The sequence below is a fragment of the Ammospiza nelsoni genome, chromosome 20 (genome assembly GCF_027579445.1).
Source record: "Ammospiza nelsoni isolate bAmmNel1 chromosome 20, bAmmNel1.pri, whole genome shotgun sequence".
Classification (NCBI taxonomy): domain Eukaryota; kingdom Metazoa; phylum Chordata; class Aves; order Passeriformes; family Passerellidae; genus Ammospiza; species Ammospiza nelsoni.
The window spans coordinates 8,182,418-8,210,082 of NC_080652.1; the positions used below are offsets into that span (position 1 = coordinate 8,182,418).

General features: G+C 42.4%; 1 protein-coding gene across 7 annotated transcripts; it reads right to left on the reverse strand.

Annotated features, from left to right (window-relative positions):
• Positions 1-361: 361 nt before the first annotated feature.
• On the reverse strand, positions 362-27,031 carry TSC1 (TSC complex subunit 1). Of its 7 annotated transcripts, none has more exons than XM_059486162.1 (23): positions 26,884-27,031; positions 19,638-19,700; positions 18,463-18,638; positions 17,510-17,613; positions 16,718-16,870; positions 14,973-15,117; positions 13,799-13,953; positions 13,425-13,498; positions 11,845-12,023; positions 11,299-11,408; positions 10,958-11,081; positions 10,454-10,566; positions 10,151-10,223; positions 8,749-8,847; positions 8,089-8,656; positions 7,825-7,868; positions 7,134-7,300; positions 6,094-6,276; positions 5,633-5,743; positions 5,023-5,145; positions 3,887-4,074; positions 3,625-3,786; positions 362-3,349 (listed from the first exon to the last, which is right to left on the reverse strand). In XM_059486162.1, exons 3-23 carry the CDS (start codon positions 18,566-18,568, stop codon positions 2,872-2,874), a joined length of 3,459 nt encoding a protein of 1,152 aa, XP_059342145.1. In that variant the 5' UTR covers positions 18,569-18,638; positions 19,638-19,700; positions 26,884-27,031; the 3' UTR covers positions 362-2,871. The 7 variants fall into 7 exon arrangements, with proteins under 7 accessions (XP_059342145.1, XP_059342143.1, XP_059342144.1 ...); XM_059486160.1 differs by having other exon boundaries at positions 362-3,352; XM_059486161.1 differs by having other exon boundaries at positions 362-3,352; positions 3,887-4,071; positions 10,454-10,569.
• Between the last annotated feature and the right edge of the window lie 634 nt (positions 27,032-27,665).

The following is a 27,665-nucleotide window of genomic DNA, read 5'->3' on the forward strand; positions in this document are numbered from 1 at the left end:
CAGCCCCAGCTTTGCAAACAAGGCTCTGACATTTCCAGCTATTAATTTCTCTAATCACTGTGCAGTCCTGGCCTGCAGGAGCAAGGCCATGCAGAAGCTCACCAGCAGAACTGCAGCACTGAACTGTTTGCAGTTCATTTATGGATTATGCTGGCACATTGTTGGTGAGTTTGTTTGTCACAGAAGGAAAAAAAAGGCTTTGGCTCCATGCAGAAAAATGAGCTTCTAATGGTGAATCCTGGGCAAAGGGGCAGCAGCACTGACCTGCTCTGGACTGTCCCACCTGGGAAAATGTTTGGACACTGAACTCCCTTCCATGTGTTTGGTCCCAAAAAGGTCTGGCAGGGAATTTAACACAGAGTAGTGCAAAACAATACATTTTATTTGTTCACAGTTAAACACAAGCAACTGCCTTGACATTTTAGAACATTCTAATAAGGACAGCAAAACCTCCTTTTGGTTTAAGTTCTCTTTAGCTTACGATTGTACCATTTCCTCGTATTTCATATTTATGGCATTTAATGTGGATTGTTTAACATGCTTACAAAGAGCGAGGCAGGGAACAGATTAACTTGACAAAGACAGCAATTTTAGATTTAACTAAAAGCAGTCAGTTAAAAAAATCTGTTTCCACTTCACTGATGGGACCCCTTCAAACAAACTGCAAGTTAACTACATACAGCAGATCCATGATTTTTAGACTTAGGAAAGAAAATTGCAAAATTTGTTCCTCCATAATCTTTGTGGTCCATAAACAAACCTAAAGTGGTTTCCATTACTATCCTGGTGCTAAAATCCTGTTTAAAAGAAGAAAAAAAGCCACCTTACCAAAGAGCTTGCGTTGCTGCCAGGGCATTTTTGTGACTGACACAAAACCTGCCTCTCCTGGGAACGCCAGACCCGGGCTTGGCAGAGCAGGATGGGCAGGAGCTCCTCCAGCATTCCCAGCTGAGCTGGCCCATCAGGCCCTTTATGTGCAAACCATTCACTCCCCAGGCTGGGATCCAGTGGGAGAGGGGCAGGGAAGCTCCAAATCTCACCGAAACACGCGCTACCACGTTTGCTACCACTACGTCTGAGAAAGCCTAAAGACAAAACCAGGCTGCCACTTACAACCAACTCTCTACTCTCTACTCCATGCAGAGTCAGCTTTGACACAACCACTGAAGTTCACCTCTACTCTCAGAGTTTGGACTGACCAACTGAAAGGACACGGAGAATAATTTAAGACAGGCAGAAATGTATTCAGACCTTGGAGTTACGGAGGAGGCGGGAATGGAGGACGAGTCCTGTCAGCCATGAGCTGAGCTGCCCTGACTGCCTCGCTCCCAGCTGGGCTAAGAAGGGATTTGAACTACAAATGCAAGTGTGCTTGGACTTGATTTCTATGTGAGGTGGTTCTTAAACAGCAGCTGCCACCCACAGAATGTTTAGGAGAAGAGGCCACGAGTGATGCAGGGGAATTGTGAAGCCTGAACCGTCTGAGTACACCTGGACCCAGCCACGTGGGACATTTAAAACAAGCACTGCCTTCCTAACAGCAGGCCCTGCTCTGCCACGAAGGAGATTGAGTCTGATCACTGACAAGCCCTGATCCCACAATCCTCCTTCACAGAAGGCTCAAAATTGACTTAAAACATGATTAACACCAAAAGGCTTCACACCAAGATTCTGATTTCAGTGTGAGCAGGATTCTTCCTCAGCCTTGTCACCTAAGGAAGGAGGATGAGGGTGAAGGGGAGAGACCTAAAGCCAAACTGACACTGCTGAACTCAAAAATGTGCTGCAATCTGAGTAGGAGGGCACTCAAAGGAAATAATGCTCTCCAAGGCAAGCCTGAAAAGGTACTGCCAGGAAGAATGAAGCCAATTTCTTGGACTCAAAACATGGTGGTCTTGTTCAGATCAGAAACAAATGAAGGAGGGTGAAGCAGCACATTTCCCTGATTAGAGAAGCAAATCCTCCTCTGCAGATCTTCATAAGCTTGGAATTCTACCTCCATGCTCTGCATCCTCTCCCTACTAGAGTAAAGCTTCCTCTTCCCTCTTCTCCTACCCCAACTGCTTTCACATACAAACCAGGGTGAGGTCAATCAGGCAAACACTTCAAACACCAAGAAGATCTGAAGCTGGTGTTTTAACAAGTCTTCAGCATTTACGGTCTCTTCTGCATTACAAGCTCCAGTTCCTTTTTGTCTGTTCAAATGTAACTTCCCAGGAAATGTTAAGGACAATATAAACAATGATCATGAATTAGGGTGAATGAATCATTTTGCAGAGGTACAATGTTCTTTAAACATTTGGGTATTCAATCAGACTCCAACTTAATGAAGGTTGGGCTCTGAGGGATGTGGGACAGTGGAGAGGCAAAAATAGAGAATGCACTGGAAATCCTAGTGCTGCTTCTTTCCAGGATGAAAGGAACCAAAGTCACCTGGACAGGCAGCACAACCGACTGCTCTAAATGGGAAGCTTGCAAAGAAATACAAAGCATTCAGAGTAAACTCACAAATGTTAATTTGGCCTCATATTGCACTCAAGTTCATAAACGCAGCCACTCAACTGGGGACAGGGAGAAAGGGAAAAAAATACTTGCAAATGCTAACAGTTGTCCCTTCAAATTAGTACACGCTGCTAAGGACTGAATTTGAGAAAGAAGCAAGAGTTAGGCTGGGCATTTTCAATTCCAGACCCAAAAATCCACTTTGCATTCATTCAGCAGCCTCCTTCCGTTCCTGGCCATCGATCCTGCTCCGCTGCATGAGCCACTGCTCAGACCAAAGAAACATAAAAGCTTTTAGTTAAACTTGCACTCACGCCTCCTGTTCTATGCCAAGAATATGAAAATAACACTGATTGACTATCTTCCTCTTTAACTGTGGTCATGATGAGTTTCATTGTAGTCCATGATATGAAGCTGTCCAACACTGCTTTCCTGGAGCTTAGGCGAGAGGTTTTCGGGGCTTGGAGGGGCCTTTGACTCCATGCTTGGATCTTTACATAGTTCAGTCTTTAGGGCATCAGACAGCCTGTTGATGCTGACCCCCTCCTCATCACACTGGCTCTCACTCTTGTTTCGAAATAATTCTCGTGCCTTCATTCCAAGGAAGCTCTTGGAGCTGGGGAGTGAACCTACAGTCAGTGGGACAGTAGTGGAGGGCTCCAGCAACATGGATGTCTCCCAGCGACTGCTCAGCCTCTGGTTCTGGGGTTTTTCTGGGGTGGAGAGCTCGCTGCTGCTGCCCCCTTTACTGCTACTGCTGCCTCGGGTGCTGGGAGGTTTGGTCTCTCCATTTCTACCCAGTGTTTCTTCACTGTGTCCCGCTGTGTCTTCATTACCACAATCCAGCCTGCTGGGGAAGAGAGAGGACACAGTGTCAGGAAATCACAGGAATTAAACAGTGGAGAGGGAAGTGCTGGCCAGGGCAGATTGCTTTGATTACTTTCCCTTTCTGCCTCTGGGTATGTACTTGAACAGGTTTCCTTTCACAATTCTGGGGCAAAGCAGGAGAGACAGGAAGTAACCAGATGTGTCACACACTCAGCTTTGCACATCCACTGTTTTTAAGTCCAAAATTGACATAAACCCACATTAGTCCTGCAGATTTCACACCACCACCCTCACCTTTCTTCTGCTGCTTCAGCTGCTTCTGTTTTATCATCTTCAAGTTTTTTCAGTAGACTGCTCTTCTCCAGCCGCCCAAACAGATCCAAGATCTCCAGCTCAAATGCCTGGGTGATTTTTTTCTGAGCTTTGTATCTGCTTTCTACTGCCTGCAGCTGACCCCTGAGCAAAGAGAGAAACCAGAATGTCCAAAATCTCCAGATTCAGCCTCAGCTGTGCATCTGTCAAAGCACAGCTAAAATGTTACATAGGAAGCTCCTACCTTGCTTGGATTTTAACATCTTCCAGGTATTTCTTTTGCTCCAGGAAGAGGTGGTCCTTTTTTGCAAGCTGAGATTCCAGTTCAGCTATCCTTTTCTGGGAAGCATCGAGCCTTTGGCTTTGCTGCTGAACACACAACTTTGCTTTCTCCAGTTCTTTCCGAAAAGCAGCGTGCAACATTTCAACCTCCTCGAAGCAAACAACACAATGGTAAAGTCTAATTTGATCCTGTGTTATTTTTATTGGTGTTTAGACATGTTTCTGATGTTATAAATAGGCACATTTTAAAGCAAGCCAGAATAAAAGCAGCATTTCTAAAAACAGATATAGAAAACCAGCCCTGATGAAGATGTACACTATTAAAATAACTACACATCACTGGAATTTATTAGCACATTAATGTTCCTTATGAAAACCTCTTTTCATCAAAGCAACTCTTGCCAGTTCTGCACTGGATTAGAGTACACAAACTCTATTTTAAATCCATTTTCCAACAGAACCTTCATTAAATACCAGTAGAAGACTTTTTTTCAGTGTACTATTCACCTTCTTTAATTACGTGCTCTCACGCAGGAACAGTTATATTATTGTGTAATTTACTTGCTTCTAATTAAAAAAAGGTTCCTTTGAAGTCAGGAAGTAAAACCATATGAACCACAGAAGTTTCAGTGAAGTTACTGTTAACTTTTAATAGGAAAATGACTGAGTGGGAAGGCTGAGATGCTCATTTTGAAGTAACACCTCAAAAAACCCGTAAAATCCTTGTTAAGATCTTTCCACAAATTCTGGCACTACTACCCTGCATTATTTTACCAACAATCTGCTGTCATTTGAGCACAGTAAAGTCTTGGCTTTTGGAAAAGAAATTGCTAGAATTTACATCAGTTGGCTAAAACAGACCCCAGGTGTACCCCAACAACTCCTCCTTAGCTTTCAGAAGGGGCACTGAAAATATTCCTCAAACCCACAGGGCACAAAACATCTGAACAGAAGATAAAACATACAATCAAATCCCTGAAAATCAATTTCAGAACAAAGAGTCTGTTAAGATACAAAGCCTTTCCTTCTGAACTCAGAGCTGGGAAGTGCTGGATGATGACCAAGAGAAGTCTCCCCAAAAGTCCTCTGCACTGATACCTTTGTAGTGTCTGTGTGCTTGTGCTGCAGCTGCTCCAGGTACAGCTCATTGACCTCCCCAAGAACCAGCAGCTGCCTGTTCAAGAACTCCATCTGCTGTTGCACTGATTCACTGTTGGAAAGCTGGGAAGGGAAATGGAACAGAATCCAACATTGGGATGAACAGTTCAGGAGAGTCACAGCTGACAGGCACTCTGGGTATTTTTATGAAGAAGGGAAACAAAGGCTAAAATCCAATGCTTCATAAGTAGTTAAGTGTTGAATAAATTGTTTTCATAAAGAACTTTTCATTCCATTTAACTTACAATATAAACAGTATCTCTCAGTTGTCAAGATTTAGCAGAGCTTTAATACGAATTCATAATGCTCAATCTGCAAATCCCTGCTGTGGAAAAAGCCAAAATAAGAACTTCCAGAAGCCCTTTAACTGAGCTTAGAGTTTCTTCACCAAAATTTTTCTGTGTTGTTTTTGTGTAATTAAATATCAGACTCTCTGGAGATCAGCACAGGCTTCTTTCAGATCAAGAAATAAAAATCACCTGATGAAAATTATCAGATTAAAAATAATCAGAAAGACACAAAGGGACCCTGGGAACACTGACTTTCTTACCTTTTGAGAAACTTGGCTAAGCAGCAATTCAGTGTGACACACCTTGTTATTTGCCTTCTTTAACTCTAACCTCAGATCTGCTATCATGTTCCTGCAGTCTTCCAGCTTGGTCTGTTCAAGTGACAAAAAAATTACTGAGGGTTCTGAAACTTCACTAAGGACAGCAAGGGCACAGAGCTGGGAGGCTGCAAACCCCCAGCACTGGAAATCAAGTTATAACTGACCCCTCCAAACCAGCTAAGAACCTGCCTTTTCCTATTTCCAAGATGAAGACAGGACAAAACAGAACTATAAAAGGATAACATTAAGTGAAACACTTTCAATTATGCACTGTCTTATTCTAAATCAGGACAATATCTCCAATAAAATGTGCAGCTTTCTCTCAGGTATTTCATGCCTTGTTACAAAGAAGGTTATTTTTAAAACCATTAAGTAGACAACAAATTGTTGTTGCTTCATACCTGCAATTCCTGGCTCTGGTTGTAGAATTCCTCCCGGTCGTGCTGCAGCTGTCGGATCTGGCTGTGAAGCTGAGCCACAATATTATCATGTTCCTCCTGAAACTGGTGGTACCTTGCCTGTTCTTTCTGCAGACTCAGTTTCAAGGCCTGGATCTCCTTTTCCTGCAGTTTCAGCTGATCTTTCTGTTAAGAATCCCACATGAGGCATCAGACAAGACACCTGCTTAGCAACTAGGATATCTATGCTCAGCCAAGCAAAGCTGTCATTAGCAGCATGCAGGAAAACACTTTTCCACACACACAAAATTTTATACAGAGCATTTTCTCAAGGCTTTTGGGGCTTGCCTTGGTTTTGGCTGAAAAGGAGATGAAATGGTGATAAGGGTGGACAGGCTGAAAACTCACAGCCACATTCAAAGCATGAATGAGCAACAGTCTATTTTTCCACTGCCTCTCATGCTTTCAACAGGGACTTGAGCTTCACAGCTGAAGCAACAGTCCATCTTCCAAAACCTACTTAGAAGTTTATTTTTGGCTCTTGTAGTTAATTATCAGAAGGTGAAACTGTTGATGGAATTAGTTATAACATGAAAATATATAATGAAACACACCTAAATCTGTACTGAGACATCCTTCAGTGTACTTATATCTTCAAATTCTATCACAGTGAACAACTCTGGAAAACAACACTTGAGTTTCCAAAGCTTTTGCTATTAGTCCTCATCTGAGGAGCAAAAGGACAATACTTTATCAAATATGCAGTAAGGTGTTTAGGCATTGAAAACCACTCCAGTAACAGGGAAGCTGGTAGGGGTCAAGCAGGAAGGATTGAGGTGCCTGCAATCAACTCCAAACTACTGACATTAATAACAGCACACAGAACCGGTGTGTGTGTCACTCCACAAACACCGACTTCAATAAAACAACAAATGAGGCTTCTTTGTTAATTGAGTGGTACCAACAGACACCAGGCAGGCCAATTAACACTTTGAGCAGCACCAGTGTGTCTCAGGCACTGGTGGAGCTGTGTCCCTGCTCACCATGGCAGCGTTGTGCTCCTCCAGGGCCGTGGCTTTGATGACTTTGCGCAGGAGGCGGCGGTTGCGCAGCGCGTGCTGCTGCCTCTTGAAGCGCTCGTACAGCAGCTGGTTGTGCAGCAGAAGCAGCTGGTTCCTCAGGGTGTGAATCTCATCTGAGGGGGGAGAACCTGCAGTGGGACACACAAGAGGTTACTGAGCTGCACTCTCTGCTTTATTTGATCTCCAACATAAAAATCATAAATGTTTTTCCCAAAGCAATGGATATATGCCTCAAATGGATTGCTCCTTTGATTAAGGAAAAAAAGCCAAGCCATCATCACCACAAAAGTCTCAGAGCACAAAACTAAGACACAGACTCATAAATAAGCAAGAAAAACGATCAGTTTTAGATTGAATGAGCAGTGAGAAGGTGCAAGGATCTGTCAGATGACCAGCAGCACTCTGAAACTTAGCAAGGCTGAAATGGTCAAAAGCAAGAAGTGTCTAGAATTCTGCACTTTTCAAAGATGAAGAAAGCAGCTCATCTCTCTGGAACACAGCTATTTGCTAAGCAGATAAACCATAACTTAGTGGAGGGCATCATCTTTCTGCAGCATTAGTTAAAAACCCACAAGCAAAAAGTATCAGGTCATTGTTTAAGCAAGTCTAATAATAGAGGAACAGATTGCCAAAACATGAGAAATTTCCTCACCTCCAAAGTGAGTCCAGTCAGCAGATTTGCTTGGCAGAGACAATCTGAAAAAAGAAAATGCAGCATTAACAGGTAAGTTTAAGTAAAAAAATGGAATGTTCACCTCAGAAGAGCTTATAGCCTGGTAAAAGTACAATTAAGGTCAGTTGGAATAAAAAGATTAGGGAGGAACTGTGCAGCTGCTTTTTTGGCACCGCTTAAAATTAAACCAGCACAAAAAAGAGTAACAATAAAGTCTGCAAAGTAAGATTTTCAGTCACCTACTTGTTCAGCTCCTTAGTGTGTGCATCTGCTCCTTGCTGAATCAGCCTGTCCAGCACTTCCACGGGAGAAGTTGAGGACATACAGTCTTCATCCTGGGCTCCCTTGGCTTTCTTTAGCAGCTCCTCAGTCTTCTTGCCAACAAAGAGGTAGGCAGTCTTTGGTAATGCAACCTCAAAGAGGTGCTCATAGAGGGGAGGCTGCCCACTCCCAAACACCACTCTCCTGTGTGCTGGTACTTTACAAGGGCTGGGAGTGAGAATACTCGGCTCCCCAGAGGCTCCTTCCCTGTTCCCAGCAGGGCTTTCCCCAGGGCCTCCACAGGGCTTGTCTATGGGAGTAAACGTTTGTTTGGGTGTTTCCCGTGCACCCTCAGGCCCAGGCTTGTCCAGAGATGTTAAAGGCTCAGAGGTCTGACTGTGTCCCTGAACACTGGAGGCTGCTGAGTGGGTTTTCTTCTGAGAGCCTGACAGACTTTCATTTGTGCGGTAAAACGGGGAGTCAAATCCTCCTCTAGGCACCATGTGTTCAGCATCGGTGGTGATCTCGGAGATCTCTTTAGATATTGCATCTGAGGAGAGGGGGAGCACCATGATGCATCTGGCATTTCAACAGGACAAACATTTCCTTAACTAAGATGTAGGTAAGGAGGGCAGACATTACCTTCCTCTCTGTCCTTCTCAGCGCTATCTTCAAACGACAACCCACCTAGAAACTCTGGAAGATCACTTAAGGTTACTGAACTTTTACTACTGGGTATGTCTGAAAAAAAACAGAAAACAAAAATTTAGTTGTACAGGTGCTGTTTTCTCCAGCCTTAGCAAGCACAACACAAGTCTTACTGCTGCAAGGTCATCAGAATAAAAGCCTGTCCCTGCTTCAGATGCTTCCTCAGAGGAGGAAGGTATCTGACTGTTCCATTCCACATAGAAAACAGTTCAGAGATCAGTCACAGGTTAGTCCTGATCCCAAAATGTAATTTTGTAAACTTAACATTTGCTATTGCACAACCTCTGTGAGGAAGAATGTGTTGTTTGCAATTTAATCCATTAAATAAATAAAATAAAGTGGCTCCTGTGCATTGTGACTGCTGCACTTCCACATTAGCATTAACCTTCCCTTTAGCTTCTCAGCTGGCTCCACAAGCACACAGCACCTGCCTGAAAAAAGGAAGTTTAGCAATCTGATGTAATACAAACTTGCCAATATGTGGCTACTGATCAAAACTGAGACAGCAGCTGTGGGATACACACTGCAGGACAGAAATCTCATGCTCAGCTCAGTCACACATCAGGAACTCGGTAAAAAACTTTGCTTGCTCATAACTTGGAATTCAGAATATTCAGATTCCAGTGGTACTACACAACTACACCACAGAAAACCAACTTTAGATTTCACTATCATCTCTACTTTGAAGATGGTTAAGATTCACAGCACAGAAGTCTCAAATACAGTTCCAAAATCCCTTCTGTCTGTCACATAGGTAGATGACAGGAATGGAAAATGGAACCTACATTTATCTATTAAAAGTTGAGTTCCTCAACTTACTCATTTCAGTATTCCATGGGACTTTAAAATAGGTTCAAGTACAGCAATATAATTGTAGATAGAAAACAAAGTTTTTCCAGAGGCCTTTAAGAGGGAGCATCATATCTATCCTTATGTGCAGCCTTACAGTTTGATCCACACGTGACTGATAACTTGATGAAGCAAAATTTAATACACAACTTGCTGCTTCTAATAATAATCCTCAAAAAATCAGCTTTTATAAAAATAAATATTCCTTTTCAGCCTTCAGTTTATATTTGCATTTTTACATATGCAAGAGAGTAAGGTAAAAAAAATCTCAAGCAGTTTCTGAACATGAATGGGTAAATTGAAATCAGAAGCATCACAAGAAGGTTTTAAGTTGAATCACAGGTTAAAACAGGATCCTGGAACTACAAAGAACTAAGGGGAAAAAAAGAACCTGTGGAAAAGGGTTTGGGAATTTGAACAAGTGTCAATAAAAACTGGAGTTGTTTACAATAGGTTGTAGTAATGGGGAGAGGAAAATGGAGTTTACCCAATGATTTATCGCTGTTTATGACATTTTGCTGTCGGTGCAGTAAAGGCCTCCCAGAATCTGGTTTGTCCTCCTGGAAAACAAAAGAAACCCAGAACTCATTAATTGCCTTAGATTTCATTGGCAACTGTGCAGCTGGAAGTGGCAATAGTTGTCTACATTTAGAAGAGTTTTTGCAGTGAAATGCAAAATTTTTTTATAAACCACCTATTCTGATTTTTCTTTCTCAGTTAAGGTCACTGCATTAAGGCAAGTCAATGAAAAAAAAAACCAGATTAGTTCAGCAGAAGAATTTTGTAATACCTTTTTAGGAGGTGTGGCAGCAGCTGAAGGGAGTGAAACATGCACAAAGTCATCTGAAGTGCAGGGTGGAGGAGGAGATGTGGCTGGTGTTCCCAAAGGTGTTCCTTTCCCCCCTGCTGAAAAGGAGCACAAGTTCTCTCAGCAGGCTCCCCCTTCCTCCTTTCAGCTGAACATTGTATGTGAAGAATTGTACATTTAAACACCTCATAGCATATATTTCTTATCCCTTAAATTGCTTATCTTCTTAAATCTCTTTCAACTGTTCATCAACACGAAAGTGCAGTTTTCCAAAAGTTGTTTCAGATTTTGGCACTGAATTCACAAATTCCCTCTCAGTTTGCATCAGCACTGCTCTAGGTGAGGTACTCAGTTTGTAGGAGTAACCACTCCAGCTATCAACTGGCATGATGTGGCATTCCCATTTAAAAACTGCCAGTCAAATTTACAGCCAGAATTTCCAGTAAAACAAACCTTGGAGGCCTAATCCCAAACTGCAGCACGTACCAGATGTGCCAAAAGCTTTGCTGTAGGGTTGTGATGCAGACTGGGATGACTCTGATGGGACAATGCCGGGGGACGTGGGTGGTGTGGTCATACCACACACTGCAGAAGGGCTCCAGATGGTGACCTGGGCACAGAATAAAACACAGTAGAGCTCAGAAAAGGAACATGTGAAGCACCTGCATCCAGGTCTTCACTCAGGAAATTCAATTAAATGTGAAACGAACACCAACTTCGGAAGGATTCACAGCACAGCTCAAAAGCTCATGGATTTTTAAGACTGGCACAAGAAATTATGAAAGTGCAAAGAATGAAAACTTGCTGGGCTTCATCTCCTGCTTTACCTGCTGTGGCTCAGTTGACAGCCTTGTGGACTGTGGGCTCAGAATCTGAGGTAGCTGCCCTGGCATTTGTGATAGTGTTAACCGAGGAGTGGAATATGGGGTAGAAGTCCCTGAAAGTTAAATAAAAGAAAAAATCAAAATTCCAAAGCATCCAACACATCAAATACAAACCTATGATTCTTCTGGATAGGATTAAAGGCTTTTAATCAAAGCATTTCAAATTCATTCAACATACACATTTGTAGCTAGAGATTTTTCTTACAGCCCAAGAAAATATCTGTTGAATACATTATACTATAGCTTTCTTTTTTTGTTGTTATTTTAGGGTAGGGAGGACAGGGGATGAAGAAACAATGCTGAGAACGTGCTGTATGTCTGCATATAGAAAATACATCTATGTATTTATATTTTTAATGATAGTTTATTTTCTGGTGCCTAAGAATCAGACTTTTAAGTGGGATAAATTAGTGAGATAAATTTTTTTTTGCTCTAGGGCCAGTTCTTCTCCAGCAATTGGGTATTGATTAACCATCAGGCAGGTCTTACCATAGCTGCTCTGTATGTCAATGTAAGAGCTGGCACTGGGGTCAGTTTGATGATGTTTTGAGCTTGTGCAGAGTTTCCGAGACACAGAGTAATAACCATCTTCATAGGAGGCTTCTGCAGGGTCCAGGGAGATTTTGGCACATTCTATCACAACATCATGAGTTTCTAGCCTTTTCCACCTGCAGACAGTTTTTGGATCCAAAAGAGTAAGTTAGTCAATTATTGTTAAAAACAAGAGTTCCAGGAGATAGGGAGAACTGGCTTGTAGGACGGCTCATTTGTTCCAGGCAGCTTTGCATGCTCCCAGCCAAACTGGAACAAGGCACCAGACAGAAATTGCAACCAGATGACTTGTGAGAAGGGGTCTCAAAGAGGAGACAAACAGCTTTGACACAGAGATCCATAAAGGTCTGCCATGGAGCACTCTGGAAAGGAGGAACAGCACACGAAGACTTGGTTGATCCTGAGCTTCAGCAGCTGTAGAAATCAGCTCAACTACACTCAGATGTTGGTAGTCAAAATTTAGACATGCCAGCAGTGAGGGAATCTGTATTATTTAAGCAAACACTGTCTGCAATGCCAGTTTCAGATCTGTGTTTTTCCTCCCAAGTTTGGGGAATGTTTTTTACTAATACTACCTCCTTCATCCTGAGATAAATTAAACAGCCAGATTAGATCTGCCCAATATTTCAGGGGATGGAAATTCACTGCAAAGAAGAGAAAGCCCAGAAGGCTGTCTATGAAAGGCTGGGTTGCTTTGAAAAGTAAAATACTCTCTGTCCAAGATACCAAAAGAGAAGGCTTCCACTGGAAGGTTTGTGCCAATTGTGCTCCTGAGTGGTGCCACCCTCCCCCCTGCAAAATTGAGCATTGTGACATTCAATGGGTTCCCAGTTAGGAGTGATTTCCTAGTGGCTCTGAAAAGCAGGGCAAGAGCACTACTGTGCAGCAACAAGAGTCAAATTCTCCTCTTCAGTGGCTGGGCCTGTGGAGACAAGAGAAAAGCAGCAAGTGGTGCTGCTGCAGGCAAATGAGCCTATTGCTAAAGAAAACTAATACAGCTGATAATGTTAACACATACCTGTTAAAAGAACTGATCTGTTAAATGAACCAAAATCTAGGTACCAAAACAAGACACACTGAAGCCATTTTAAACACTTCAATCCCATCAAATACTTCAAGAAACCCAGGGAATGTGACCCAAACCTTCAGGCAATGAAGCACCTCTGGCAGTTTCACTTTATTCATTATAGGAAAACTGTTTTAAATCTTTACGAGGATGTTTGATCATTAAGATAAAGTAAAGTAGAAGACAGATGCCATCCCAGACACAAAATGAATTTAGAGTCCCAACATTGTTGTTAATGACCTTTCACAACAGTTTCTGCTTATTCATCCAGCTGAAAGCTGGGATGAGGAAAGTCTACATGTTTACATGGTGCACCTACAAATCTGGGTGGCAAAACACCCCCACACAAACCAATACTGACAGAAAAGGTTTTGCTGCAACCTTCTGAAATAACCCCACAGAAAGCTGCTCAATTTGAGCCTTTCCTAATAGCAGAGAGAACATATAATACCTTCGTGGGTCCAGTTCATGGTCCTTGGATCCAGTCACTAACTCTGGATGAATACGCACATGTTCCATCATTGGCTGTGAGGAAGAAGAAGGATTTGTTAGCAGTGCAGCACTTTGGATTGCACTAAAACACACAAAGCTGATGAGTAAACTACTGATCCCAATAGTTCAGAAAGTTACATTTAACAGATAAGGTTAATACACATCACCACAGCTTCAGGAGTTCATCCCAACAGAGCTTTCAGTCAAATCACTCATTTTTATACTGTTTTGTCAAACAGCCCTCAGCTGAATTGACAAATTAACTGTAATTAATTGGAATATATAGCTATAAATTTCTTGCCTCAGATAACACAGAAAGGAGCAGCATTCTACCTTGACTACTTCTTCAAAGGTCTCCAGGTTTTCCTTCATACTGTAGTGAGAGCGCAGAAAGGAGACAAAATTGCAAGGATACATTCCATAAAGACGATGAAAGAGAGAATAAACGCTGGCATGAAGATGGACAAGATAAATCTCTGCCACATGACCTGGAAAAAGTAGTTAGAATCTTTTTCATTACATTGGAGAAAAGAATAAAAGTTCTAAGAATGCAAACAAAGTACTTTTAAATTTGAAATGTTAACTGGAAGAAGTCTTCTGAGGTACAAATAGTCCCTATTGAAATTGTGAAGTCTTCTCAGAAGACAAGCAACACTTAGTCATCAGCTCATAGCAAACCCAGAATTTAAGATAAGGACCATTAATTCCAACCAGTGTGCTGTCATTCTCAAAGCACAGCTGAAATAAATAAAACCTGAAACTCCTTGAGATAGTGAGCCAGAGTAAGACTGACTGGATGATTAAAAAAGGAAACCAAGGTTTGTTTCACTTTAAAAGGTAAAAACTAATAGCTTGCAGCCACCAAGAGCAATCACAGCAGACAAATCTTAGTATTCACCTCAGAAGTTCCAATCCTACTTGCAATGCAGAATGGCTCTCTAAATAGCAGTTCTATGTGCTTAACACAGCATTTGTTCATTCAGCCATGAGCCACACTCACAGATACTGCTGCTGTTAGACATCAGACCCCTTACAGCAAATTCAGCAAAGCCAGGGCTCTGAGAAAGCCAGTTTTATCAACCTTCATGACTATTGATAGTTGCACATTAAATTAAACTCTTATATATGTTGCTTCTTTTCTCCCACCCCATTTATATCTGGGAATATCAAATTCCCCAAAATCTGCCTGAAACATTAGCATTTTTCCTTCTCTCTCCATTAAGATCAATCTCTGCTTTTCACTGTCATCAGGGCAGTACTTTGGTTCAGTGAAATTTCATGCAGTAGCAACACCACATGGAAGATTCTAAGAGACTTCTAAATTCTGAGCAAAGAACTCCCCCATGCTCTCAAAGAACAGAACAGCTTGTGGGTTTAACACATCATTTTCTGTGTTTAAATAATCTCAGACCACTAAGAGTCTCACAAAAGAATGTGCTCACCAACTGCACAAGAGTCACAAGGATACTGCAGACCACAACTGCATGCAACAAAGTTGAAATCTCACCTGGATTCTGCAAGCACCAGGCTGAGAGACGCCCAAAGATACCAAAGAAATCATGAAGGTACTGTTTGCCAGACTGAGGAATCATTGGCAACATGGTTATAAGCACTAGGACACCTGTGGTGAGTACTACTACATCTGTGTCAGTCTGCAAGAAGGGAAAAAACCTGCATTAGTTAAATGTGTTGAACTTAATTTTTTTCCAAGGATGAAGTGAACATTGAATCATCATCATGGAAAAAGTTCTCTATTGAAACAGTTCCTCTGAAACCTACTAGAACTTAATGATCCAAGATTATTGAGTTTTTCATAAAGAACAACTTGAAGAAAAAATAGATTTGGGATTCTTGCTCCTACTCTGCTGCTTTTCTGTAGAGATACTTCACTTAGTTAAAAAGGGAACATCACCACAGTTCCACAGCTGAGTAAAAACAATTACTGGTATGTGAAGCATCTTATGAGCCACCTTCCTTCCTTCCCACAGCTAAGCACACACAGCACTCAGAGGCTCAGAAACTGCAGATCTGATCAGGGTGTCCAAGGGTGTTGGCCAGTTACCAACACAGGGGTCAAAAGCTTTTCTGCTAAATCTGGCTGCTGGAAACTTCTCCCAGCAGTAATTCAAACAATGACTAGAACACCTTGGCTTGTCCCACAAGAAAGGGAGGTGGCAGTACAAAACTTTGGCTGGATGAAACAGGAAGAGAGAATCTGATTTTAGGAAAGGACATAGAAAATGTTCAAACTCTTTCCTTGCTTCTTCAGTTTAATGCACAATTTCCTTGGTAGCTCCCCTGCTTTGTCAGCACAGGGTGCACAGAGCACTGGGCAGGTGCTGCTGAGCTCTCTGGGTATCTCCCAGGAGATGGGACAGAGTTTTTAGGGATTTATCCTCCTCTGTGTGTCTACTCTCCCTCAGTCACACAAAACCTATCAGAGCACATTTCCTGTCCATCCCCAACCTCTGTCCACATCCTAAGAACTTCCACATCTCTGTCCTACTCCCAGCAGCTTTCTGACACACCTCATTCCTCCCTCAGTCACACTGCAAAGGACAACAGATCTTGTCAGGCACATCAGGAGTTCCAGGAACAGCAGCTGGAGCTGCTCCTTTGGCAGTTACAAATCTGTGGTGCTTTTGTTTTGAAGAGTGCTGGCACTTGACTGCTTTGTGCATTTAAATGTGACTTCATGACTAATGTGGATTCCTCACTATCATAATAAATTCCATTACTGCCAATGCATTCTAGGTCTCAAAGCACTTTTCACTCCTTATTCACTGGTACAGTGCTGTACAGTATTATACCTGATCAATCTGCAGATGAGAGAAAAAACCCACAAAGCTTGGGAAAACAGCCACCTCCTTGTAATCAGTAGCTAAGAAGGGAAAGTCTGCTAATTCCAAGGTTACTTCACCTGGGAATAGTCCATTGCATGGCCCATCTACACTGCAAGCAGAGGACACACAAATTCAAATTGCACCAGTGGGAAGTTACTGTATTTCTCATTAGATTCAAATTCATGATATCCACCAACTTATTTTGGGGAAGTTTTAATAAACATTCCTAACTCACAGTGACAGTGGCTTTTAGAAACAAGATTGTCAGCAATAACAGCATCAGCACAGAGCATTCAGCTGATATTAACAGCACTGTGGCTTAGCTAAATGACATCAAAACAAGAATCAAATGCCTTGCATCTGTATGCAAGTTTACCTCAGGTGTTTAGACAACCCTGACAGTTCTTACCTTGAGACATTTGAGTAATGAAAGCAGGAGAGGTGCTTGAGAAAGTTTGTGTTTCCAAGATGGTTGTCGTCTTATCACATGTCCCAGCAGAGAGAGGGTGGGTAAACGAGTAGCAGCTTTGCCCATATAATCATTAATTTTGTCCAGTAGATGCTGACAAAGGATTTTTCAGAGAGTGGTAGAAAAAGAAAATTATTTATATTTAACTGCTCTATACCCTATTTCACCAGTCTACATTCAGCAGTTTGTCAATATGGAAATTATGGGCATTTTACAAATATACAAGATCCCAGGGGAAATAAAACCCTGCAATAACTTTGAGACTACGGGTAGACAAATACAAACTATACAGGCCAGAAGCAGCGACTGCACTTTGAAATTTTTAAGTAAATAATAAAAAAAAAGAGTTTTTAAGTAAATAATAAAAAAAAAAAATCTGGGCAGCAGCCAATTTGTAGTGCCATTTCCAATCTACTTAAAATCTCTACTTGCTCTCAAAATACCCAATTTGTTTTAGGCTAACACATCCTGCACCAGGAGCACTGTAAAGAGACAACACTAATCTTTTAACCCTTTGCTTTACAGAGGTTCTTTGATTAACTGGGTCAGTTTAAGCAACTCTGTAAGAAACAGAGACCTCTGAAGTTTTTTTTAAAGCTTAAACTACTCTTACTACAGAGATACTACATCTCTACAGCAAGGTAATTCTACACCAGCGTGGAACCCCTAGAGTTTTAATGGATGCTATTTAAAGGCTGCTAAAATCTGCCATAACAAGATTATTTTTTTTACCTTGTCATGAGGCTCTTGCAGAGTGGACAGAATATGCAGTGCCTGCTGAGAATTGGTTTCCAAGTAATAGTCCACCAGGTTGTTGACAAGCATAGGCCCACGGTCTGTCAGTTTGGGGACAGCAAGGAAAAAAGCCAAAAATATTCTCAATACACTAAAATGAAGTATTTGCTACAAGGACATTGCAGAAGTTTTAAGCAATTGTTACACAATTTCTAACATAATGCTTGGTGTTTAGGAGACCTCTGGGAAAATGAGACCTCTCAACCACATTTCCCGATTCCAAACCATTCCAGTGAATGCATTCAGCTCAGGGAAAGGAATCAGGTTTTTTAATAACAATTCCTGTCTAACCATAAAAGCCCACAGGGAGCTGAGCTGCAAGGGTGCTTTACCCAGTAAAGTGCTCAGGAGTGAGCTGATGTTCTCTCCCTTCAGCAGATAAAGAGAGCAAGTTCAGGGACAAGGACACTGGCAGTGCTCTCTGAAAAGGCTCTGTCAGCACAAGTGATGCCTCAACAGCAGCAATCGCTTTTCACCAAGTCTCAGTCTGTTGTTTTGTTTGGGAATTGGATTTTTTGTTTTTTGCTTTTTTTTAACAAAATCCCACTGGCTCCCATAATGTAGGTGACACCTAATTCCTGCTGGATACACTTGACAAAGAAAGTTTCATCAGCTCACACTTGAGGCTCTGCCTCAGGAAAAGCCAGTCATTTTGTAATAGAGTTTTAACAATTATGTAACAGACCTTCCAGGAGCCATGCCATTAAACAAAATGGACTGAAGAGAAGCCTCAACCCTTAAAGCAATTTCAAACCCAAACATCAAGAGTTTCTTTCAAGCTGCATTTGCAAAGACAGTGTTTGATATAAAAAAAAAAAAATCCTACATCATTCTACCTTTATTGATGTGAAAACAAAACCCTTCCCAAAACTACACAAAAGGATACATACCACAAATGAGATTATCTTTGAATGCAGCTGTTATATCTTCCAGGACACCCAGAATTGGAGAATCCAGCATTGAGAGGAGCTCACCAACATTTCCTTGCTGTGCCATGATGCACGTACTGACATGAATGTGGAGGTTAAAACTTCAGGAAGTTCTTCATTGGTGTCTTTCTACCAGACTGGGAGAGAAGACACAGCAGATGAGTGAATTTTTCCCTTTCCACATAAAAAAAATCTCATCTCTCCTACTCCTTTTCCACATAAGTGCCCATTTAACACTGAGAAGATTGTGAGGGTTTCCACACCTGCAATAAAAGCTGTAAGAGTTTCCAAAAAGCCAATGAGTCATGAGCAGGGTTTTCTTCATGTTTTTCAGAAGACCTCAGTATCTACACAGTCCAAGCATTATCTTACCATATTTTTTTTTAATTTGCTCTCCAGGTCAGTAAACTGAAGCTAAAGGTTTGAATAAAATGTAAAAAGCTGCCTGGAATCCCTCCATTCCTGAGTTCTTACAGCAATTCCTCCCCAAACCACCTTCCCAGTTCTTTGCACAAGACTAAAATCTGGAGAAAACACCTCCAGATCCTTCTCCACTCCTGTGACCAGGTCAGGAATTCACTGCCCTGGGCTCTGCATTGTTGCACTCTGAGAGATTTGGGTTTCAAGACTTTGCAGCTGTGGCCAGGCTGCAGTTGTTGGGAAACTGGAGCAGGGCTGCTGCAGCTGCTGCTCCTGGGCAGCCTGAGCAGCACAGCACACTTCAGCTTCACTGGTGTGATCTGTGATCACAAACTGCAGTGCAAAACTGCAGAAAGTATTAAATGCAACAGTGTGCAGGTAACTATTGGTCAGCTGGAGCAAATCTAAGCCATGTCAGGCTTTTAAAATGGTTTTTCCCATCTACCAGCACCAGAGGGGTTCAGGTGTCACACTGACCTACCTACCACCAAATGAATCAGGTTTTATTTCATCCAGAAGAATCCAATACCAAATCTTTCCCAGTGGAAGAACAAATCTGGCTTTAGATCACACCTCATATTATCAGCAAGGGTTTCTTCTTCCCTCCCACTCCAAGCTAGAATACATTTTTCACTTCCCCCATGGAAGGCAAGACTGACACATACCAAGTTTACACACAAAATTGTTTTTTTTTACTGCAGTTGTGTTTACAGCACCTGTTCTGTGGATGAGCTGTGCTTCTGTCTGCAATGCTGCCAGCCACACACCTTTCATGATCACTAATAAAGAAAAAACAGAAAGAGGTTAAGAAAAGGCACAAATTATTTCTTCTTTATCACAGCAGGTAAATGTTCAGAACATCACTAAGTGTTTTACACAGAACAGAAGAGCTGTGCACCCCCTGCATGAGAAGAGTCAGCCCTCAGTCTGAAAACACCAAATGGTGCTGCAGTTGCTCTTTCCAAAGCTGTCCACAGGTTAAGCTGTGCAATTACCTCAAACTAGATGGTTTTCACAAGACCATGGTTTTGTACTGTGACCCTTCATAAGCTGCTGAAGTTTTATTTATGGCAGGTAGAATCTTACACAGAAAGGATTCCTCTCTATTCTGAACATACAGTAATTAATTTAAACCTTTAAATTCTATTCAAAACATCTTTAGCCATTAGCCAAGGACCACAGAACACTGCTCTGTTTTAAATAATAATAATGCTGTAATTGCCAGTTTAATAGGTACAGATAATGCTGTAATTACCTATATACATATTACTTTCTTGAATATTTATGTTTAAAAAAGTCACTGGACAGCAGGAGTTAACATGTTCACCAGTAAACTTTGTCATTTGCAACACAGCACTCTGCAGTTGCAGAACTGCCCAAGGTCACTTTTCTTAGTGCCACCAGACATCAGCTTACTTAACCTGGCACTGATTGCAAATTCAAAGGTGATAATATGGCACCACTCTCCCAACTGGCATTTCAGGAGCAACAAACTGGCTGGAGCATTGCAGGAATCACCACTGCAGAACATAAAACCCCTCACCCTCAGTTTTCCATGATCATAACTGAACAGTCCAAATGAAACTCCAGGTCATGTACAAGCAGCCAGCAGAGTCTGATCACTGAAGTGTTTAGATTTAAATGCTATTTCCTTTCTAGTCTAATGCTGGCAAAATGCTAAACCTGCATTAAAACTGGCTGGCAGTGTGAGCAAGACTTGGATAATAATAGAATAGAGATTTGGGGTGAGGGAAGTTGCCTTTTACTGAAAGGAGAATGTATCTATGCTTTTCACAAAATCAGAGCTGGCATTTGTTGTGGTTTAGGATTTTGGTTTGGGTGTTTTTGTTGGTTTTTTACCCTACATTGTGCAGACTCCAAAGCTTCCACTCCTTCCTCAAAGCACTTGCTGTTCAGAAGACAAACAATGCTCAGAGAGTGGCACCATCCTTTCAAAAGGTTTAAAGCCACACATCCATGCAACCTAAGAAGTCAGCCTTCCACTCTGTTAATCATTTTGAGGAATGAACAGCTTTTTCCACTTCTAGCAATCATTGTAACATTGAATTGACTCAATGACTGCATTTGCAATATTGTATGGGGAAGCAGCTCACTCCAAGGAAATTATTCCTTCATTTCTGAGAACACATCTTTCAAACAGGACTTGCTGTGCCTCGGTTTCTATCAGGACAGTCTCAGCTATGGTCAAGCAACAGATTCACCAGCTTCCTAAGCAACATGAATTAGTTCTTTAAAGTACTGTTAACAAAAGAGATGCATGGCCACACCCCCAGAGCAACTGCAAGCAAAACCTGTTTTAAGAATTAAAGCAGCAGAAACACAACTCTCTGCTTTTTTACCCCATGAAAGCCTTGTAAACTCTCTTCCTTTAATTCCCATCCCAACCCAGTAAAAAAGAGTGATTTTTGTTTTATTTTCCTTGAGCAATACCATTATTTTGGACCAGATCTTTGTCACACCAGTAAGAACCTCAACAGCAGTTTCACAGATTCTGATATTGCCAGAGGAAAATCTGCAGCCTGGTGAAATCATAAAAATCCAAACCCACTTTGGATGGGCTCTGAAAGTCAGGCTCATCAATTCCTCTGCAGACAGATGGGGAAAACCCCTGTTAAATGTTGAGTAGTAAAAGGATTTCAAACTTTGTGCCATTGTGCCTGCCATCAGATAAGGGTGAGGCTGATAAGGGAGCTCAGCACTGATAACACCACACATGTAGGTAAGGGATCATTTCCCAAGCTCCCTGACTAAAACAGATGGCTGGAGTGACCTTGTGCCAATAAATCTAATAATCCATTATTTCAACTTTTCAATCATGCATTGGGACTTCTTTAAAGTAGAGCAGTCTCCACACCTAAAATATTCAAAATATGAATAAAAGTATTCAAAATATGAATAAAAGCATTTCAAAGCATATCTGAAAATGGAGCAATGTTACACACAGATACCTCATGAGGTGAAGTTTATCTCAAGTTACACCAAACCAGTCAATGCTGTCACCCCACTGTACACAAATGGTCACAACTTTAAAAAAGCAAATCACAGCTGTCTCAAGGTAAAGTCATTTTAAACTCTAAGTAAGACTGAGAGGCTCCAAATCTGTGCCCAACACAAATGAACAAGCCAGGAAATTCCAGTAATAATCTTAAATCATGTCACACTTTTTTTCAGGCAGCTGAGTAAGTAATTTACAGGCAACAGGCTTTAGTCAGAAAGGTCCTGTTCTGCTCTGTGTGTCAGTGTGATTTATCACAGTCCCACCAGGAATTTGGGATGTGATTTCCAAATCTTGCAGATAAGCACAGGCCAGGTTAAGGGGCTGCCATCACCCTGTGAAACAGCCACTGACTGTCAGGGTATTTTGTATCTGGAATTGATACTTGCTGTGAACAGGACATCCCTGACACCTTTACAGTATCAGCAGCAGCAGGGCTTTATGCTCAAATACACAGTTACAAGATGAGCCTCCATAATGCTTCCATCCCCAGATACTGCAATCATTCCCTCATCAGAAGAATTTCCATGTCCCTGCAGCCATTCTTGCAACTAACAGGATTAAAACAAATAAGTTTTCCATGTGATTTGACTCACTGACTCTTCACTAACTTTTAAAACTAGTTTTATACAAAAGATCCAAAGTGCTTGGTTAGTAAAGCATAGAAAAAAGTCTGTTTAAATACCTTTTAAAATGCAGCATTTTAATCTCACTGGAAAATATCACACCCACAGCATTTCTTATATTCAAGAGCCTTCTTTAAGATATACTTAGTAAAAAGTATTAAAGTACCAACACAGCTTTGGAGCCATCTTACAGAAGGAAAAGGAGAAGCCAACAAGCCAAGAACCAAGTCTAAATTTATTTTAATTTAACAACACAAACCAGTTTAAGCTCCAAACTCGAGACAAAGAGAGAGACTGCAGAAATATTAATTGGAAAAGGCTAAACAGAGAGAAAGAGACAGCAGAGTATTCCCAAAGATTATGACTTCTGTAAGTATTTCTGTCAAGAGAAGATGTTCTTCTGTTCAGGGTATTTTTATCCCAAGGCAAATGAAAAAGCAGCTGGTAGTGCCAGTTATGCTGCTCGCAGGGCTGGGGAGGAGGGGGACACCACAAACACACCCTCAGCCTTGGCTGCAAAAACACCCAAATTCACACCAGGAGCACCTATTCTGAGGGAGGGGGATCAGCAGTTTTATCTCTCCTCATTAAGCAGAGTTAAATTCAGGGTGTGCCAGTAAATGGTTATTGCCCCTCTGCCCCCAGAGGAAAGGGGATTTCAACATCACAGCACCAGAAGCTCCAGATTTTCACTTTTCCATCTGATTTCTATGGCAGGTAAGGTCAGGTCACATCCCCAGGTACTGCTCTGGCAAAAGCCATGAACGAGGACAGAAGGATTTTACAGCAATTGTGCTCAAAGAAAAATTCTGATTGACAACACAGCAGCCCTTTTCACTGACATCTTTGAAATGTTGGTCATGAAAGGATTAAGCCTAACCCCCTCCCTTTCACCACACAAAAAACTGAAGCCCATTTTATGCTTCCTAACCATGCCCAATCTTACATTTCCCTCCCAGTTAAACTGAACATTGCCATTATACAAGTGACATAAGCAATGAATGAAAAGTTCCAGCAGGGAGAAAAACCACTGGTGGCATAGGAAAGCAAGCAGCTGATAATTCCCCTTTTCACCACCCAGAAATAATAACTCTAAACATTCTAAACCTCATTTCAAACTGATCACTACAACTGGCAATACAACCAATTTAATTTATTTATTCATCTTTAAAGAAAGAAGGTGTCTGGCTTCTTCTAATAGTAAATATTTTCATGGTTATATTAAGATCTGATACTAGATTCTATAACTAAATTAGATCACTATTTATAGTTATAATTTGATATTATACACATTCTCCTCTATTTTGTTACAGGTGCTTAACTGATGTGGGAACAGGAATAGCACAAAAAAACACAGCAAGCCCAAACAAAGAGAGAAAATCAGATTCAGCAATATTTAAGATTCTTTGGGCTCTATGCTGTGCTAATACACCACTGCTAATTGCTACTCATCACATTTCTGTCAGAGGAAAATTGTTTAAAAACAATCCATGTCACAAAAAGCCCCAAACATGGAAGGGCTGTCTCACAGGAGCCAGGCTAACCAGCCAGCCACGAAAGGGAGTCAGGGATTATTGCAATTCCTCACACACAACTGCACATATTAATAGCAAATAAATAAATAAGAACAAGCCCTGCTTTCTAGAACAATTTAATTAACACTACACACAGTAAGTCAGCCCAACTATGGAATCTTTTAAACTACAAACAGGTGATCAGAGAGCTCTGACTTGGCACTAACACAAGGACTGAGACTCCTAAATCTCTGCAGCATTTTTTTTTTGCCCCCAAGAGGAACCTTTTAAAATATTCACAGAGTTAGGCAGCAATTCAGTAAACCTTGAAACCACTGCAACCTATCTAATGTACTCATCAAGGCTTTTTAAAACTGCTCCAAGAATGAAACCCAGCATTACACAGAACAACAGCAAATGATGTGTAACTGTAAAGTAAAAACAAAACATGAATAATGCCCAGCAAAGTGACAGCAATTCACCACTGCAAGAACTTCACTCTGGGTCTTAATGTGCTGCTCAAAGAAATGCTTCTGCTAAGAAAGGAAACATCATTAATTGTGGTCATTATGTTTATTAAACTACAGGAACATGTAACACCAGACACTAAGCTGTGACATTCTTAAAACACACACCTGTCTGCAATTGCCACAAAACCTGGTGCCTCCCCTGCTTCCACCACTGCAAAGTGCTCTCATTATTATTTTTATAATTAATATTTCATTGTTATTATTTCATTATCATTCATTTATTTCCTTATTATTGAAGAATCCCAGAATGGTTTGGGTTGGAAAGGACCTTAAAGCTCATCCATGCTGCCATGGGCAGGGATAATTTCCATTATCCATTATCCCAGGCTGCTCCAAGCCTCATCCAAACTGGCCTTGGGCACTTCCAGGGATCCAGGGGCAGCCACAGCTTCTCAGCCTCCCCACCCTCACAGGGAAGGATATCTTCCTAATAAAATAAAATAATTCTTCCTAATAAATCAAAAGGCATCTTTTCCAAAGATCTGTTAGTGTGTGTTTGCACCCTGCACGTGTTCCAGGCCACTCAGTTTGCACAGGGGCTGAATCACATCCCCAGCTCCTGTCAGGGCTGACAAGAAGGTGCCTGGCAGTTGGAAGAATTTCAGGAATCAGGACAAGTCAACATCCCAGCAGTCCAGCTGCAAATAGAGCCAGCATTCATTTTAAGCTACAAATAGCTACTGAAGACAAATATTTGTCCAAACACCAAAACATCTGCAGTTGGCCAGTGTATCTCACATTAATAATGCCACGTCTTAGTCAACATAAAGGTAACAAAGAGTTAAGGTGTCAGGATTAAACACAGCCAGAGAAAAAATCATTTTAATTAAAGCTTATCTCATGACTTATTAGATATTCTGACTGTATTTTCATGGTGTAAGTCCCTGCAATTCCCCACAAATGTAGTCCTGGGTGAACTGGGCTGCTACAAAACCAGAACAAATGAACAAATCAAAGCAAAATCCTTCACTCAGTTTTTTTACTGAGTAAAGGATTTTAAGCCCCTGATTTTATGTTAAACTTCAGCTGTTTCTGATAAGCAGAGTACCTGATTGCTGCTCAGCAAATACAACAGCAGGCAGATGGATTCCCAAGGTTTGCACTGATTATCAGAACTCCCAGAGTTTTCAAAGATTTACTTTCCAGTTGCTCATACATGTAAATTGAAGAGGGATTTTTTTCACCTAACGGGATCACTTCAGCAGTGCTTCAATTCTGACAGATTTCCAACAACTATCCCCAGAAATTAATGTCAGGAAACTGCAGGATCAGACCACACAAAGAATGAAAACCTGTATTAGCACCCACTGGAAGGTTCTCTGGAAACAGCAGCTCTGGAAAGAGTTCTGCACACAAAACCTGATCCTGGTTTCTGGGTCATTTCCAGGGGTTTTGAATCATACATTCCTTTAAGGCACGTTCTTCCTTTCACTCACTGCCGTGTAAGAGATTCATTAAAAAACCCCAACCCCGAAGAGCAAGGAGAGAAGCTCTGCATAAACTGATAAAACAATGACAGAGGCTGCATCCATAGCAAACAAAGGGTGAAAACTTCATAACTGCAGCCTTCCAAGTTCTTTGTGATAACAGGAAGCAAAATGTTTTATTGTAGAAGTAAACAACATCCTGACTTCACATTACCTACCCAGGAGCAAGGAAATGAGAAAAGCCTTCCTCACCGAGGGACAGACTTTAACAACTGATTTATTTAAAGCCCAACCCCGGACAAGGAACCTCCTCGGCAAATAACCAAGGCAGGGGAAACCTGGAAATCGCTCCTCAGCCTTTGCAATGGGAGTGCTGAGCCTTTTTCAATAAAAATCACAGAATTAAAAGGGGGCTTTGGCTGGTGGGGGGACCCTGAGGGGGGGGTAGGGGCAGCACCCCGGAGCAAGTTTGTCTGGAAGGAAGGAAAGCGGACAGAGGGAGGCAGGAAAGGGGACGCAGGGGGAACATCACCCCCCCCGCCTTCCCCATCCCCCCGACCCCTTCCCTTTCTCCTGCCGCCTCCTCCCCCAGCCCTTTCTCTCTGCTTCGCCGCTCATCTCTCTGCTCTGCCTCCTCCTCTCCATCCCCGCGGCCGTCCCCGGTGTCGCCGCGGCGGTGGCGGCGGGGGGCGGCCCGGCGCACTCACCTCGCCCTCTCCTCCCCTCAGCTGTTTACCACTCCGGGCTCCTCCGGCCCACAGGGCGCCGCCATCTTGGCCCTGCCTCCCCCTCCCATCACAGCGCTTCGCCCCTCGGATCCCTCCGCCGCACAACCTAGTCCCGCCTCACCGCCTCGCTTTCCGCTGCCTGCCCGGCTTCTCTCCAGGTCCTTCCCCGCCCCGTTCACCCCTCCCGCCTCACGGGACGTTCCCGCCGCGGGGGATGAACGGGGGGCGAGCCTGCGGCCGCCGAGCCCCCGCGGAGTGCCGCCGCGGAGGGATCTCGGCGGGGTCAGCGCTGCGGCTGCGGAGGTCGCGTGATGCGGGGGGCGGGGCCGCGCGCGGGCGGTAAACAAGGCCCGGCCCTGAGGGGAAGCGGCCGGTGGGAGTCTGTCCCGGTTCTTTCGGGTTTTATTTGGAGATCCTGCACAAAGTGCTGAAATGAAATAAAAAAGTGTCTCGGAAGTGCCGTTCTGTGCTGGCGGGACACGGCTCTGGTGGCTCCCGGACAGCACCCCCGGGCACGCTCCCCAAATCTCATTGATTTTAATGGATGAGCGTGCAAAGCTCGTTTCCTTCTGGTTTTAGTTCCCTCAGGACTCAGTCATCCTAACCGCGCACAAGGATTCTTTGTTTTTGTTTTTTGTTTTTGTTTTCTGTTTCCCCCCCGCTAGAATACAGCAACATAGGACACAAACATCCCATCCTTGCAGATAAAGGTTAATTTTTCCCTGTGGAAAATACAGGGTAGGAGAGAAAAAATAAAATCACCACGGGGAAGGATCTCTAGCCTTCGGTTTGGTGTGCCAGAGCAACAGGTTTAAAACTCAACATTTCATTCCCCAGGCTGGCGGAATCTCAGTGTTTTTTCTTCTCCAAGGAGGAGCAGCTCCACAAGGGTGCTCGGTCTGA

Coding starts and splice junctions, on each gene's coding strand:
- TSC1 (XM_059486157.1), bottom strand. CDS start 18,568: ATGGCACAGCAAGGAAATGTTGGTGAGCTCCTCTCAATGCTGGATTCT. Junction 8,657..8,748: donor TGAGAAGGACAGAGAGGAAG/GTAATGTCTGCC, acceptor CCCTCTCCTCAG/ATGCAATATCTAAAGAGATC. Junction 6,277..7,133: donor AGGAGCACAACGCTGCCATG/GTGAGCAGGGAC, acceptor GATTCTTAACAG/AAAGATCAGCTGAAACTGCA.